Here is a 15,191-nt window from a genome sequence, read left to right as displayed (position 1 = left end):
CAGGAAAATTTATCTTCATGAGTCCAAATCCAGCCTCAGACACTTACAAGCTTCGTGATCCTGGGCAAGTCACTTAATCTGTTTGCCTTAGTTTCCTCATCTGAAAAATGATCTGGAGAAGGAAATGGAGAACCACTCCAGTATCTTTGCCAGGAAAATCCCAAATGGGGTCATGAAGAGTTGGACATAATCGAAAATAACTCAACAACAATAACATCCCCAGTACATAGCATGGTGTCTTGTACACAATCATAGTTAAATAGCTGCTCATTAAACCAATGAATCAGTGAACAACATACTGACTCTTAGTTGGGCAAAGACTTTAATGAAAGAACCTTGTCTTGTTTCTCTATCATAAAATGAGGACGTTGGAGAACATGGTTCCTAAGGTCTCTTCTAATTCTAAAATTCAAAAAATATTTTTCAATGGGCAGTTTCTCTGGCTTTTTGGCAAAAATTTTATTTTTCTAAGGGCTGGAGATATCTTTTATCCACATTTTTTTTCTCAAGTGATATGAATGTGCAGTAATGGATATATAATAATATTTAACTCATCACAGGAAAGATGGTGTGGTTCAAGAAAATGCACACTATTAAGTCAGAGTTTCTCAAAAAGGGGGTCAATACAACCAGAGGACTTTCAGGGGGCTTTATTGTGTAGACAGGCTGCAGAACTCCACACAGTTGTACAGTATCAATGAACTTTTGGTTGTATGTTGGCTTAACATGTGAGCTGATCTTGTTTATTTGTAAGTCCTTTTGTTTTATTCAATTATTAATATTTATAACAATACCAAAAAAGATCATAAGTGTACAATTTGAAGGGACATCAGGGATCACCTGAACCAGCCCTCTTTTTTTTGCAGATGAGGAAAATGAGGCCCAGAGAGATAAAATGACTTGGGAAATGCCACAAAAATAGTATGTGGCAGAAACAGTATTGGAACCAATGTTTTCTAACCTCAAATCCAGCATTTGGTCCAATGCACTGCATGGTTCAAATTAGGGACAATGTTTGGAAGGTGAATTTGGGGACAAATGGAACAAAAAGTTTGGATACTATTGCCAAAAGTGAAAAACAGTAAATGTAATAGGTCCATTGTTAGTGATCATGGTAGTTCCTTTTTACTTCAAGCTGGATTAAACCCACCCTTAGGATAAAGGTTCAAGTTCTTTGTCCCATGGACAATTTCATGTCATTCATTTATCTAGCTACTATTTAAAAGAACATATCAGTTGAAATTAACCATTGTTTAAAAGTTGAAAAGCACTAAGAAATAATACAAAATTACCTTCCAAATCAGTCAACATTTAATGAAAGTTTTAATAAAACCGTCATCTTTTAAATCTAGGATTACCTTTATACATATAGTTTAACAATCTGAAAATGGGAAATTCTTGCTTTTTAACATTCAGACATCATTGCTCAAAGTAGGAACTAACTCTAATTGATCTGATATTTTAAACTCTTCAGAAACAATGTTGTTTTCTTCTACTTTTGCTATAGCTTCTGTCTTCACAGGGTGACTAAAATGCAAAATAAGATCACACAGAAGTAACTTGGTGAGCTCTGTATAGAAAAAAGATTGCTGAGGTCATTAACCATACTGCCATTGTTTTAGTATACATTTTAAAATTCTTCAATAACTTTTACCGTAAACAATGATCAACAAACCTTTCAATATAAGAAAAAAACCAAAGGCTTGTATAAGAAAGTAAAACTTGTTAGGTAGATACACATATGCAATATATATTATATATACATGTACACACATATATTGATATATGTACATATACACACATATATGTATATGTTTTAAATTTAACAAAAAACATACAAAAATGCTATTTATATCCCCCTTCTCCATTTTTTTCTTCTTTGCATTAAAATAAGTTTTGTTGGTGCTCTTTTATTGTGTATCTATCACCTACCCACTAATCTACTGCTGCCACCCTATCAACTCATGTAGAAACTTTCCCTTATAACAAATATGTATAGTAAAGTAAAAGTAATCTTAACACTCTGGTCAGTCTGAGAAATCAAATCTCATTCTTCAGTACATGTCCTTTACCTTACTATCAAAGAGTGGGAGGTATGTTTCATTATCAGTCTTTTGAAGTCATTATTCTTCACTATTTTGATCAGTCCAAAATCTTTTCAAAGTTTTGTTTTTTCATATTGTTGTCATTGTGGAATTTATTTTGTTGATCTTTTGCTCACTTAGCTCTGCATCAACTTAAATGAGTCTTTCAATGTTTCTTTGAATCTATCATATTGACAATTTCTTATGGCAAAATAATATTCCTATATATATGTATATATATACACACACACATACATACGTACATACATACATACATACATACTATAATTCACTCAGCCATTCTCCAATTGATAGGCATCTTTTATTTTTGGTTCATTGTTTTAAAAAAAGATGCCTATATTCTCATAGATCTTTTCCATTTATCTTTGATCTACTTGGGATAAATCCTTAATAGTGGTACTGCTAGATCAAAGAGTACATACAGTTTAGTGACTTTTTTGAGAATAGTTTTGTTTTCTAGAATAGCTAAACCAATTTGGAGCTCCACCAACACTGTGCCTGTTCTCCCACAATCCTAACAATTGTTATTTTCCTTCTTTGTAATTTTTATCAATCTGAGGAGTAGGCATAGGGTTCTCAAAGTTGTTTAAATTTGTTTTTTTCTATTAGTTATTTGGAGTATGTTTTCATATTGTGTCAATAGTTTTCATTTCTTCATTTGAGAACTTTTATCATATGTTTTTACCATTTATCTATTGGAGGCTGGCTCTTATTTTTAAATATATGTATCAATTCTCTATGTATCTTGGATATTAGACCTTTATCAAAGAAATTTTCTGTAAAGATTACCTCCCCATTGCTTTTCTTCTAACTCTAATTGGATTTATTTTGCTTGAACAAATGCCTTCAATTTAAGGTAATCAAAAGTGTCCATTTTACCTTTTACTTTTTTCTTCATCATTTCTCTTGAAATTCTTGACATTTTATTCTGCCAGATGAATTTTATCATTTTACCTAGTTCTAAATTAACCCCCTCCTACTATTTTGGCTGCTATAGCATTAAATATGTAAATTAATTGAGGTAGTATTGCCATTTTATCATATTACCATGACCCAGTCATGAAAAATTCATGTTTGTCCATTATTTAAGTTGTTCTTTATTTCAGCAAAGTATTTTATAGTTGTACTTAATTGTCAATTGCTAGTTGTTCAATGATAAGTAGGTTGATTCCCATATATTTTATATATTCTATAGTTACCTTTAATATCTTTTTTCTATCTCCTCAGGTTAGTTGTATTAGTAATTGACCAAAATGGTCATTAGTTTTTTGAGTTTACTGTATATTTTGCTACTTTGCTGAAGTTATTAATTTTTTCAATTAGTCTTTGGTTGAATAGCAAAGATTCTGTTAGTAAACCATCATATCATCTGTGAATAGTGATAGATTTGTTTCCTCTTTACCTAAGTTTATTCTAAATATTTTTGCTTCTCTCTATGGTTAACTTGCTTCTCCTTTAAGTATTTAGAATTGTTATTCAATGAATATATATTAAGTTTCTATGTTATTTCATTAACTACCTATAATGTGACATAGTATAAAACATACTATAAAGTATAACATGGTTTTCCTATTTATCTTTTTGACCTATTCCTACTATTGTTCTGATTGAAATCATGGTTGCCAGTCCTGCTTTTTAAAATTCATTTGGAAGCACAAGAATTCTTCTCTAGTCATTCATTTATCTTTGTGAGAATCTTTGTCTCAACTATATTTATTTTAAAAATAGATTGTTAGAATTTGCTTTCTTCTTCGTTATATTATCCTCTTCAGTTTTATGAATCTATCTCTTTCACAACGTTATGAGTGTTTGTTATATTTCCTCCTCCATCATATCCATACTACCTTCTATTCTAAACAACAAAAACTGGTGAAAAGTAATGAAATCAACACTAATGACTTATAATTGGAGCACTCTGATTTCACTCCTTTGCCTTTTCTATCTTCACCCAAATCAGATTGATCTAACCCTTTCTCACTATTCTTTTAATTCTTCCTTTATAGCTAGTCCTTTGTAAATGAATTTTATTTTGCTTGTGACAATTTCTTCATCAGCTCAATCTACTCTTAATTATCTCTCTTTCCACTTGTTCTCCTGTTGGTTATAAAGTACTTCAACACTAAAGCTTGTGTATGTTTTCTACCTTATTTGGCCTGTTTCAGATAAGAATGGAAGGTTCATGAAATAAATAGCTCTTCCTTCTCCCTTCTCCTATTTGTATATTCTTTTCAAGATAATATTAGCTTCCTTACTTCTTTCTCACTTTACCCAGTGTATTTTAGTATATTCATTTTACTTCCCTTTTCTTTACTTTACAGTAAACAAACAAAACCACATTCATTATCTAAGTTTCAATTTAAGGTAACTGGAGTGTTTCAGAGACAATAAGGTTCTGAATGTCTCTTCTCCCCCATTTGTAAGTAAAACAATTTGATCATCATTTATCCTACTCAAATTGCTCAAGTGAATCTACCTTTCTAGGTTTTTCTGTTTACTTTGTATTTCAAAGATTCTACCCAGCTCTGGTTTTCTCAATAGGAATGTCTGAAAGCCCTCTATTGTAATAAAGATCCATTTTTTTGCCCTGTATAACTATACTGAATTTTGCAAGATATGTTATTCTTGGGTATAGACCTTTTTCTTTAGCTTTTTGATATACTGTATTTCAAGTTTTTCTTTCCTCAATGTAATGGCTGCATAATCTTGTGTGACCCTAACTGTGGTATCCCAGTACTCTCTTTTTTTCTGCCTACTTGAGAGTATTTTTCTTTGATCAGGAATCTTTGGATTTTGGTTATGACATTTCTTGGTGTACTCAACTTCAGGCTTCTTTCTGGAGGTGACCTGTGGGTTCTATTTTTATTCTGCCATCTTTCCAAAAGTTCTGGGAAGTTTCTTTTATGATTTCTTGAAATATGAATTCTTTGTTCATAGTCTTCAGGAAGCCCAATGATTCTTAAGTTATCTCTCCTTCTGTTTTCCAGCTCAGTTATTTTTGTTAGAAGATACTTCATTTGTTCTTCAAACTTTTCAGTTTCTTTACCTCAAATATTTCTTGTTGTCTTATTGAACCATTGAGTTGTTTGCTCCATTCTATTTTTCAGAGTGTCTACTTCTTTGGTAAGATTTTCCACTTTCTGTTCTAAGCTATTTTCTCTTTCTAAATGTTCTAATTTCATTCTTTATTTCTTGTTTCAATTCTTGCTTTATCTTTTCCTTACACTCTCAGAGTCCTTGTTGCCAGTCTATTCTTTGTTCTGAGACTCTACTTGCAGCTACAGCAGAGTTGTTTCCTTCTTCTGGGGTTTTATCTTCAGATTCTCTTAATCCACAGCATTTCACAATTATATCAGTTTTCTTCAGCTTATTTATGTCTTTAGCTTCAGTTTCGAGATTGGGATAGGTCCAATTTCGCCCCCCCCCCCCTTCCCCATGAGCCTCAGATGCAGGCTAGTTCCTTTCTCCCCATTCAATGCCAGACTCTGCTGTATTAAGGTTAAGCCCTGCTCCTACTGTAAACCAGGTGACATTGTGTAGTCTTTCTTCTGAATATTCTGGCTGGCTCTTTGTCCAGCCTCTCCTATTTCGGTCTCCGGCTGGGAAATTATCTTAAGAAAATCAGGTTTATATGAATCTGTATTTAGAAAATGTAGGGGAAGGGTAATGATTAGAATTACAAAAAAAAGTACTTTAATGTAAGGGTTTTTTTGGTAATCTAGTTAACTTGGTGAGAGTAAAATCTGATCTACTAAAATTTTACATAAATATTTTCATAAACAGCTCTATCATGTCAGATGAAGAATACATAACTAATAAAAAGAATCATGGAATATTAAAAATGAAAGGAATATTAGTATTTGTTCACTTCAGATGAGGAAGTTAAAGTTCAGAATGTCTGTGACTTAAATAAGGTCATAAGCTATTTGGTGGCATATCCATTATTATAACCCAAACCTCCTGACTTCCAGCCAAATATCAGTTGATATCTCCTGTCAGCTCTAAAACTCAGTTAGATAATTAATTTGGCACAATTTCATTTGTTGCACTGTTTTAGACACAAAAGAGAATACTTTCTGGCCCCAAAATTCAGTAGACAATTAGGAAGGGGGAATAATACGTTAACTAAGCAGAGCAGAGACACACACTGGCTCTCTTCTTTTATAACAATAATAAGCAAGCAATTTGACTTCTAGAGATTTCATACTTACCATCCATCTTCTTCAGATCCAGAGAAACTTTTTCTATATTTTTAATTAGTGCTTTTAGGTTGAACTGCTCATCAGCAATATAATTCTTAAACATTTGTCTGAAAAACAAAAACAAAAACTGACAAAAAAGAAGTACTTTAAGTTACTTTCAAATATATTTTTAGAGCAGATGCCCATTAATTGGGGAATTGGCAAGTAAATTTTATAAATTTATAAATTTACAAATCATATATATTATTACTCTTACTTCCGTCTGAATCAGTTCATAAATCTTCCCACCTTTACCTGAATTATTCTACCATTTCTTGTAGTGTTACACTACAAGTAGTGTAGTAAGTAGTACAGTAAGAGTAACTATTATATATATATATATATATATATATATATATGTATATACACATACACACACGCACACACACACACACACACATATATATATATATATGTATATATATATAAAACAGTAATACAAATGGAAAGAATAATAAAAATGAAACTGAATACTGTTTAATTATAATGATCAAGCCTAGTCCTAAAGAAGAGATGAAAAAATGTACCTCTCTGTTATGGAACTACAGTATTAGTATGGTTTTGGTATGGTGAACTATTAGTATGGAACAGGGAAGATACTGTCAAATTTGGTTAATGTGCTGATTATTTTTGCTCAAGTGACTTTTTTCCCCTCTTTTTAAAAAATTTGTTATAAGAGATATCTCTCTACATTGGGGAAGAAAGAGTGATATATTCAGAAATGAAGATGCTAAAAATCAAAAGATATCAATAAATTTAATTTTTAAACCCAGAACTGAATTTTTTAGTCTTTTTCTTTGAAATCTAAGTGAGAAAACTGAAATAAAATCATTTATGACATCATATGTGTCATCTTGTTTTATGTTATTTTTTCAACTGAAAATATTTCCAGATAGGTTATCCAATTCAACAAACATTTATTAAACATGTGCAAGACACTCTGCAATATATTGGGGAATATACCATGATAAAAAATATCATGATTCTTGGCTTCTAGGAGCTTGCAGTCTAATACTGATAAGAGAAATGCACAAGAAAATGTACAATACAGGGTAGATATACTAAGGGAGAATGAAAAATTGAAGCATTGTGCTATAAGAAAATTTCAGAAAGAAGAAATCACTTTCACCTGAGAGGATAAGAGGTTACTGGAAGAATGGTTTCTGAGCTGGGCCATAAAGTAAATATCATATTTCAAAAGGCAAAGATGCTAAAGGGGTATATTCAAGGGTGTACTGGTAAATGTTCAATGACCAGACTCTCTGGGGGGAAAACGTATGCATACACTTTTAAGATAAATCTGCATTATGAACACTTAAGTCTAGAAAATCAACAAAACAATAAATCAAGCCTCTTTGTAGTACCTACTGATTTCTGAAATATAAATACTCTCAATGAAACTTTAACAGTCTTGGCCAGATTAGAGCTGGCTTCAGCACACCTCTGAGAATATTCCAGGCTTGTGTAATTGCATGGAACTGGAAGAGGGCAAGATGAAATTAAAGAACAGCTAGTAGTCTATGAATAAGTTCAGGAAACTAAGCTGGAATCAGATTGTAAAAAGCTTTAGGGGGGCAGTGCCAAGATGGCAGAGTAAAAGCAGAGACTGGCTTGAGCTTTCTCCCAAACGCTTCCAAGTACCTGTAAAAGTGACTCTAAACAAATTCTAGAACAGCAGAACCCACAAAATGACAGAGTGAAACAAATTTACAGCCCAAGACAACCTGGAAGATCAAAAGGAAAGGTCTATTGCACCCAGTTGGGAGAGGAACACAGCCCAGGGCAAAATGCACTGGCATAGACTAGGCCCCAGCTAACCCAGAGGAGGCCTCAGGGGACTGAATCACTGGCAGATCTGATATTTTCCAGACTTCTCAACCCAGAAATGCAAAGGACAACTTATAAGGTGAATAAGAAAGGTCTGTTGGACCTGGGTGAGAGAAGAGCACAGTCTAGCTCTATCCTCAGGATGGCGGCAGCTGCAGTAGTGGCTGTTTCCAGAGCTCTAGGCCCACAGACAGTGGTGGGGGGATCCAGCAGCTGATCAGAGGGGGATTTGAGGGATCTCTTTGCTGGTGCTGAGGAAGGATTCTCTTGCTTTGTTCTGGGTTGCAGTCCTGGGTGGCAGTCCTGGGGCAAGGAGGAGTGCTGGCATGGCTGAGCTTGTGGCAGCAGTGGAGAGGGAATCTACCTCACAGTTCCCAGGCAGAAAAGAGTGCTTGTGGTCACTCAAAGACCACGGTACAGGTCAGGAGAGGAGTAAACATCTCTCCTTTGATCATACCACCTTGGAAAAATTGAAAATTTACAGGTCCCTTGCACAAAACCCCTGAAGTTTGGGACAGTACACCCTCTGCACTAGAAGCAGAGCCCTACCTTAACAAAGAGTTAAAAAGTCAAGTAATTGGCTGGGAAAATTAGCAAACAGCCAAAAAAACCTCAGACTATAGAATTCTACTATGGTGACAAAAAAGATCAAAACATACAACCAGAAGGAGACAACAAAGTCAAAGCTCCTCCATCCAGAGCCTCCAAGAAAGTTATGAATTGGTCTCAGGCCACAGAAGAGCTCAAAAAAGATTTTGAAAATCAAATAAGAGAAGCAGAGGAAAAATTGGGAAGAGAAATGAGAGTGATGCAAGAAAATCATGAAAAACAGGTCAACAGCTTACTAAAGGAGACCCAAAAAAATAGTGAAGAAAATAACACCTTAAAAAATTGACTAATGCAAATGGCAAAAGAGGTCCAAAAAGCCAATCAAAAGAATGCCTTAAAAAGCAGAATTGACCAAATATAAAAGGAGGTCCAAAAGCTCACTGAAGAAAATAGTTCCTTAAAAATTAGAATGGAGCAAATGGAAGCCAATGACTCCATGAGAAATCAAGAAATCATAAAACAAAAACAAAAAAATGAAAAAAATAAAGGACAATGTGAAATATCTCATTGGAAAAACAACTGACCTGGAAAATAGATCCAGAAGAGATAATTTAAAAATTACTGGACTACCTGAAAGCCATAATCAAAAAAAGATCCTAAACATTATGTTTTAAGAAATTACCAAGGAAAACTGCTCTGATGTTCTGGAACCAGAGGGTAAAAAAGAAATTGAAAGAATATACCAATCACCCCATGAAAGAGATCCCAAAAAGAAAACTCCTCAGAATAATGCAGCCAAATGCCAGAGTTCCCAGGTCAAGGAGAAAATACTGCAAGCATAAAGAAACAATTCAAGTATTGTGGATAACAAAAGATTTAGCAGCTTCTACATCAAGGGATCAAAGGGCTTGGAATATGGTATTCCAGAGGGCAAAGGAACTAGGATTAAAACTAAGAATCACCTACCTAGCAAAACTGAGTATAATCCTTCAGGGGAAAAATGGATATTCAATGAAATAGAGGATTGTCAAGGATTCTTGATAAAAAAAAACAGAACTGAATAGAAAATTTGACTTTCAAATACAAGACTCAAGAGAAGCATGAAAAGGTAAACAGGAAAAAGAAATCATAAGGGACTTATTAAAGTTGAACTGTTTATATTCTTACATGGAAAGATGATATTTGTTACTCATAAGATCCTTCTCAGTATTAGGGTAGTTGGAGGGAATATATACATAGAGGGCACAGGGTGAATTCAATATTAAAGGATGATATCTAAAAAATAAAATTAAGAGATTAGAGAGGAATGTAATGGGAGAAGAAAAAAGGAAATGTAGAATGGGGTAAATTATAAAAGAGACAAGAAAAAGCTTTTACAGTGGAGGGGAAGAGGAGAGAGGTGCGAGGGAATGAGTGAACCTTATTCTCATTGGATTTGGCTTAAGGAGGGAATAACATACTCGGCTGGGTATGGAAATCTATTTTATCCTACAGGAAAGTAGGGGGGGGAAGAAGATAAGAAGGGGGATGACAGAAGGAGGGGCAGATGGGGGAGGCAGTAATCAGAAGCACACACTTTTGAGGAGCAACAGGGTCAAAGGAGAGAACAGAATAAATAGGGGACAGGATAGGGTGGAGGGAAATATAGTTAGTCTTTCACAACATGACAATTATGGAAGCATGACTACAAATGGATAACTTACATCCAATTGCTTCACTTCTCAATGAGGGTGGGTGGAGGGGGAGGAAGGGAGAGAATTTGGAACTCTAAGTTTTAAAAAGGAATGTTGAAAATGTTTTTACATGCAACTGGAAAATAAGATACATAGGCAATGGAGTATAGAAATATATCTCGTGCTACAGGAAAATAGAAGGGGAAGGGGATAAGAGAAGATGGAAGGGGAAATGATAGAAGGGAGAGCCGATTGGGGGAAGAGGTAATCAGAATGTGTGCCTGTGTGTCATCTTGGGGTGGGGAGAGGTGGGGAGAAAATTTGGAACTCAAAGTCTTGTAGAAGTAAATGTTGAAAACTAAAAATAAATTAATAAAAAAAAGGAAAAAAGTTTTAAATGCCAAGCTCAGGAGGTTGTAATATAGACAACACTCTAACTGCACTGAAATGGTCTGATGTATACATTAATTTTGGTAGCTATGTGAAAAATGGACTGGAAAGTAGAGAGACTAAAGGCAGAGTCCAATTAGGTGGCCATTTCAGATAGTCTACCAAGGTCCAAACTTCACAGAACAAATCCCTTTAATAAAAAGATTTGTTTTGTAAAACTTGGACTCAGTCAAAAGGCCATACCCAAGGACCTAGAAGGTCACATGTGGCCTCAAGGCCACAGGTTCCCCACCCTTGATCTAGAAAAAAAGGAAATAGGGGTCTCAGCTAGGGTGATGGTAGTGTGAGGAGAAAACAGGTATAAAATATTGTGGGGGTAGAATTGACAGGATTTGACAGCCAATCAGATAATGGGGGTGAGTAAGAGAAAGAGTTAAAGATAGTTAGCTAGTTTTCTAGGATGTGTACCTGGGAGGATGGAGATGCTTTCAATAAAAGCTAAATCAAACTATTGCCACAAGATGGGGACATTACAATGGAAACAATGATGTAAAATTAAAAATAATAGTTTAAATTTTAGATACTAATAATCAGCTAATTTTAATATAAATTATCACCTATTATCGATGAATGGCACAAATATTCTGAGTAGTAGGAAAAGAGACTTTTTTCATGTAATGGCTCAACTATGTATTTAATCTAGGATTTTCCATTTTGGTGATATAACTTAAAAGTGTTCCAACTACAAGGAAAATTCAGCAACATAAAAATTTCATTCATTTCAAGTGCAACTATTTCACAGGCATTTAAAAAAATGCCTACTGTAGACAAACACTATCCCTACCTATAAATTTTTTAAAAGTACAAGACATGGATGGTCCTCTCTTCCCTGAAGAATATGTTCTAGTTAGGAGCAAAAGACACACAGTTTTAGGCTTATTGCCCCAGATCACTATTTATAATGGTGAAAACAAACTAAATTTTAACACAAAGAATTGGTATTTTTGTCTTCTGCCTGAGTCAGATATATTGACCCTGAGGGTACATGGTCCACTGTTTAAAACACACAATTTTCAAGTCAAAGAATATCTATAAAAGAAATGAGTTGTTATGGTTTTTTTGTTTAAAGTATTCACACTCATGAATTCTTAAATACTACCAGAGGACTGCCAGTCAACTTACTTCCATTTGCATGCTAGATCAGAAAGAGGATTATAGATACTCGTAGGATGAAAGTACTAGAAGGGGCTTTTAGAGATTATATAACTCCAACTCTTCTATTTTTGAGACAAGATGAGATAGAAGAAAGACACAGAGTGAAAAGTCAGATGACCGCAGTCTGAATTCTGGCTCCTCCCTTTACTTGACCAAAGACACCAAGTCTCAGAATCTCTTTGATCATATTTAAAATGGGAATACGAATGCTTGTACCACCCATTCATAGGCTCGCTCTGAGAAAAGCATTGTAGGAGACCGAGGCAAAGATCAATTAAACGTCTTGCTCGACATTACCGTTAAATTAGTGACACTTCAGATCTACTAACTCCCAGCCCAGGGCTTTTCTGCCACTGTCCATCCTTATCATCTGATTTGAAGAACACAGAAGGAAAGGGCCCCACAGGGAGCTAAAGGGCTGGAGAGGGGAGATCTCCTTGGAGTCCGTTACAGGCTTATTCCTCTCCCGCTTGATTTCACTTTATTCAAAGGGCTTGCAGGAGTTGCCCAACAAAAGAGAAGATGGTGAGATCAAAGTGCAGCCTCACAGGGGCCTCATGCTTTGATATCTGGCTAGGTCACACCAGGACGGCCACCCTCTCTACCTGCATCTCCGTACGACCAATAGAATCTGGTTAAAGATAATAGATGGCATTTATATAGCACCTGGCGCTTGAAGAAACACTTTCTCAATTCTCTGAGGCTGGTAGGGCAGACAGCGATGAAGTTTGCACATCCGTCGTGTACAAAAGCCTAAGGAAGGGTAAAAGGAATAAAGTGGGAAAGGATATTTAATTAGCAGTTAGTCAAGATCCTAATTAATCCTAGTTTGACCGATAAGCCTATTCCTGATTTTGGACAATTCACTCCCTCCTTCTTAGAGTCCGTCTCTCCCCAATGCCCCTTTAAAAAAAAAAATTATTCTGAAGCAGGTACAGCTCTGGACTGGAAGGTTCTTACTAGCTCAAACCCTAGCTGGTTGCTGGTTTTGGGGATTTGCACGGCCCCGGCAGACTTCCCAGTATCGCATTCAGACAGTCCTGAATCCAAGTGCTACCTCAGAAACATTATTTGCCTGAACCCCGAGGCAACTAAGGCCATAAATTAACCGAGTTGTTTATTTCCATGGGTGGAGGCAATTTCCACACCGGAAGTTCCCTCAGAGGGCTAGAGTGGAGAAAACGAACAGAAAATAAACCATAGTCCAAAGGACCTGGCATTTAAGTACTAGCTCTGCCACTTAGCAATTAGGCTGTGGCCAGGTGACTTTACCTATTGGCGCCTCGACCCTCTAACCTACAAAATACGTATAATTTACTCATCCTACCTCCCTCACAATAGAGTTGTGGCAATAGGCTAAGTCTTAGAGCTACGGGGGTACAGCGAGGTCGGTCGGCGGGCGGGAGAGAACTCTCCTCAACCACTCTCCACCCCCCCCCCCCGCCCCTTCCTCAACCTCCCCCTCCCCCCAGCCACCAAGGGTGTCAAAGGAGATTGGCCCAGAGGAGGGGAGCGGGGCCCTCCCACAGAACAACTAGGAGCTTGAAAGGAAGCCACCGGGAAAGGGGAATCCGGGAAGACCGCTTCTTCTCCAGAAAGGATTTAGGATCCTCCCACCCCGCACCAGACACCGAATCACCTCCGCCCCTCAGGGACAGCCACCACCTGCTGCCACGCCCCACGCTGAGCCTCCCCAGTGCATGCCGGGAGCTAGAGCGGCCTGCCTACTTCTGATTGGTCGCTCCCTCTCTCCCCGATGCATGCTGGGACTTGTAGTCCAGCCGGCGCCAAGCCTCTTTCCTGGTACATCTTTTAGTGACGAGAGCGAGCCAGTTCCCAGGTCTCCTCTGACAAAATTCCTGCAGCTTCCAAAGCAGGGACCAGAGTGAGGTGAGGCCTCAAGAGGACAGAGCAACTTTGACCCCAGTGCTCCTGTGAGATTGCTATAAGGAAGACCGGCAACTCCCTATCCTCTCATCCCGAGAAAGAGCTATTAAAGCCGGAAGGTGCAGGGACTAGAGGGAGGGGCTTAGACTCAGGAGGACCTGAGTTAGAACGCTGCCCCGGACTGGCTCAGTGACCCTAGGCAAAGGCAGTTACTGTTGTTTAGTCATCCTTCTGCCTTGTCCGACTGTCCGTAACTCCTTCGGGGTTTTATCTTGGCCAAGATACTGCAGTGGTTTGCCTTTTCCTTTTTCAGCTTATTTCACAGACGAGGAAACTGAGGCAAATGGGTTTAAGTGACTTGCTCAGAGTCACACAGTGTCTGAGGCTGAATTTGAACTCAGGTCTTCTAAATTACAGGCCCTGCGCTCCATCCACTGTGCCACCTAGCTGCACTTAACCTCTCTGTGATTCAATTTCCTTATTTATAAATAGTGCTGATAATAACACCTCCCTCACAGGGTTGTTGAGATGATCAAATTATGTGTGTATGTATAGGCTATATATACATATGTGCACATATGCGTGTGTGTGCATATACAAATGTGCGTGTGTGTATTTACATATACAAATGTATATATGTTTAAGAATGCTTGCATATATGTATGTGTATATTGTGTATCTATACACACACAAAACAGAATTTTTCATATATGCTTCCCTTACTTCCCCAATTAATACATAAAGCTCTTCAAGGCTGGGACTGTATGGTGTCCTTTTGCTTTTCTGCCTCCAGGGATGAGAACGGTTAATACCAGCCAGGTGTTGGCTAACAGTATACAGGCAGAAATAGAGGGACAGTGTTTCAGGTCTTAAATTTAAATTAGTTTCTGGATTTTGCTACTGAAGAAGAGATGTGTAAGAATCAAGTCATTTGGGTCTCATTTTTTTCCTTTAAAAATGATGATTTCAGGGTGACCTCAAAGGTGCTTTCCAGGTTCTATATTGTACAATAATAGGATTTGTGCAGAATATAAAATCTGAGAACTTCATAGCTGAAAGAGACTTCTGAAAGTCTTGTTCCTCTTCTTCCATACTCCCAGTACAATACTCTCTCCGTTGTGCCACTGTGGTGCTTCTGAAAGGAAGAAAGCTGAAATAGGGAAACCTGAAGGAAGCTAGTAGATTTAGCAATAGAGCTGGAACTCACATCTGGGCCTTCTGACACCCAGGCCAGTGATCTTTCCACTATTCCATATCATGGTACAAAGGAATCATAGCGTTTAGAACTAGTGGGAAATTTAGTTATC

At 36.7% G+C, this 15,191-nt stretch overlaps 1 protein-coding gene across 1 annotated transcript; it reads right to left on the bottom strand.

Moving 5' to 3' along the window:
• Window positions 1-1,288: 1,288 nt before the first annotated feature.
• C3H5orf58 (chromosome 3 C5orf58 homolog) lies at window positions 1,289-12,651 on the bottom strand. The gene is made up of 3 exons (XM_036751620.1): window positions 12,603-12,651; window positions 6,314-6,411; window positions 1,289-1,570 (listed from the first exon to the last, which is right to left on the bottom strand). Exons 2-3 carry the CDS (start codon window positions 6,405-6,407, stop codon window positions 1,413-1,415), a joined length of 252 nt encoding a protein of 83 aa, XP_036607515.1. The 5' UTR covers window positions 6,408-6,411; window positions 12,603-12,651; the 3' UTR covers window positions 1,289-1,412.
• Between the last annotated feature and the right edge of the window lie 2,540 nt (window positions 12,652-15,191).

This window comes from Trichosurus vulpecula, chromosome 3 (genome assembly GCF_011100635.1).
Source record: "Trichosurus vulpecula isolate mTriVul1 chromosome 3, mTriVul1.pri, whole genome shotgun sequence".
Classification (NCBI taxonomy): domain Eukaryota; kingdom Metazoa; phylum Chordata; class Mammalia; order Diprotodontia; family Phalangeridae; genus Trichosurus; species Trichosurus vulpecula.
The sequence above is the reverse complement of the archived record's forward strand: the minus strand, read 5'-3'. Positions and strand labels throughout refer to the sequence as shown.

Coding starts and splice junctions, on each gene's coding strand:
- C3H5orf58 (XM_036751620.1), bottom strand. CDS start 6,407: ATGTTTAAGAATTATATTGCTGATGAGCAGTTCAACCTAAAAGCACTA. Junction 1,571..6,313: donor GGATCTGAAGAAGATGGATG/GTAAGTATGAAA, acceptor TTTTCTATACAG/AGCTCACCAAGTTACTTCTG.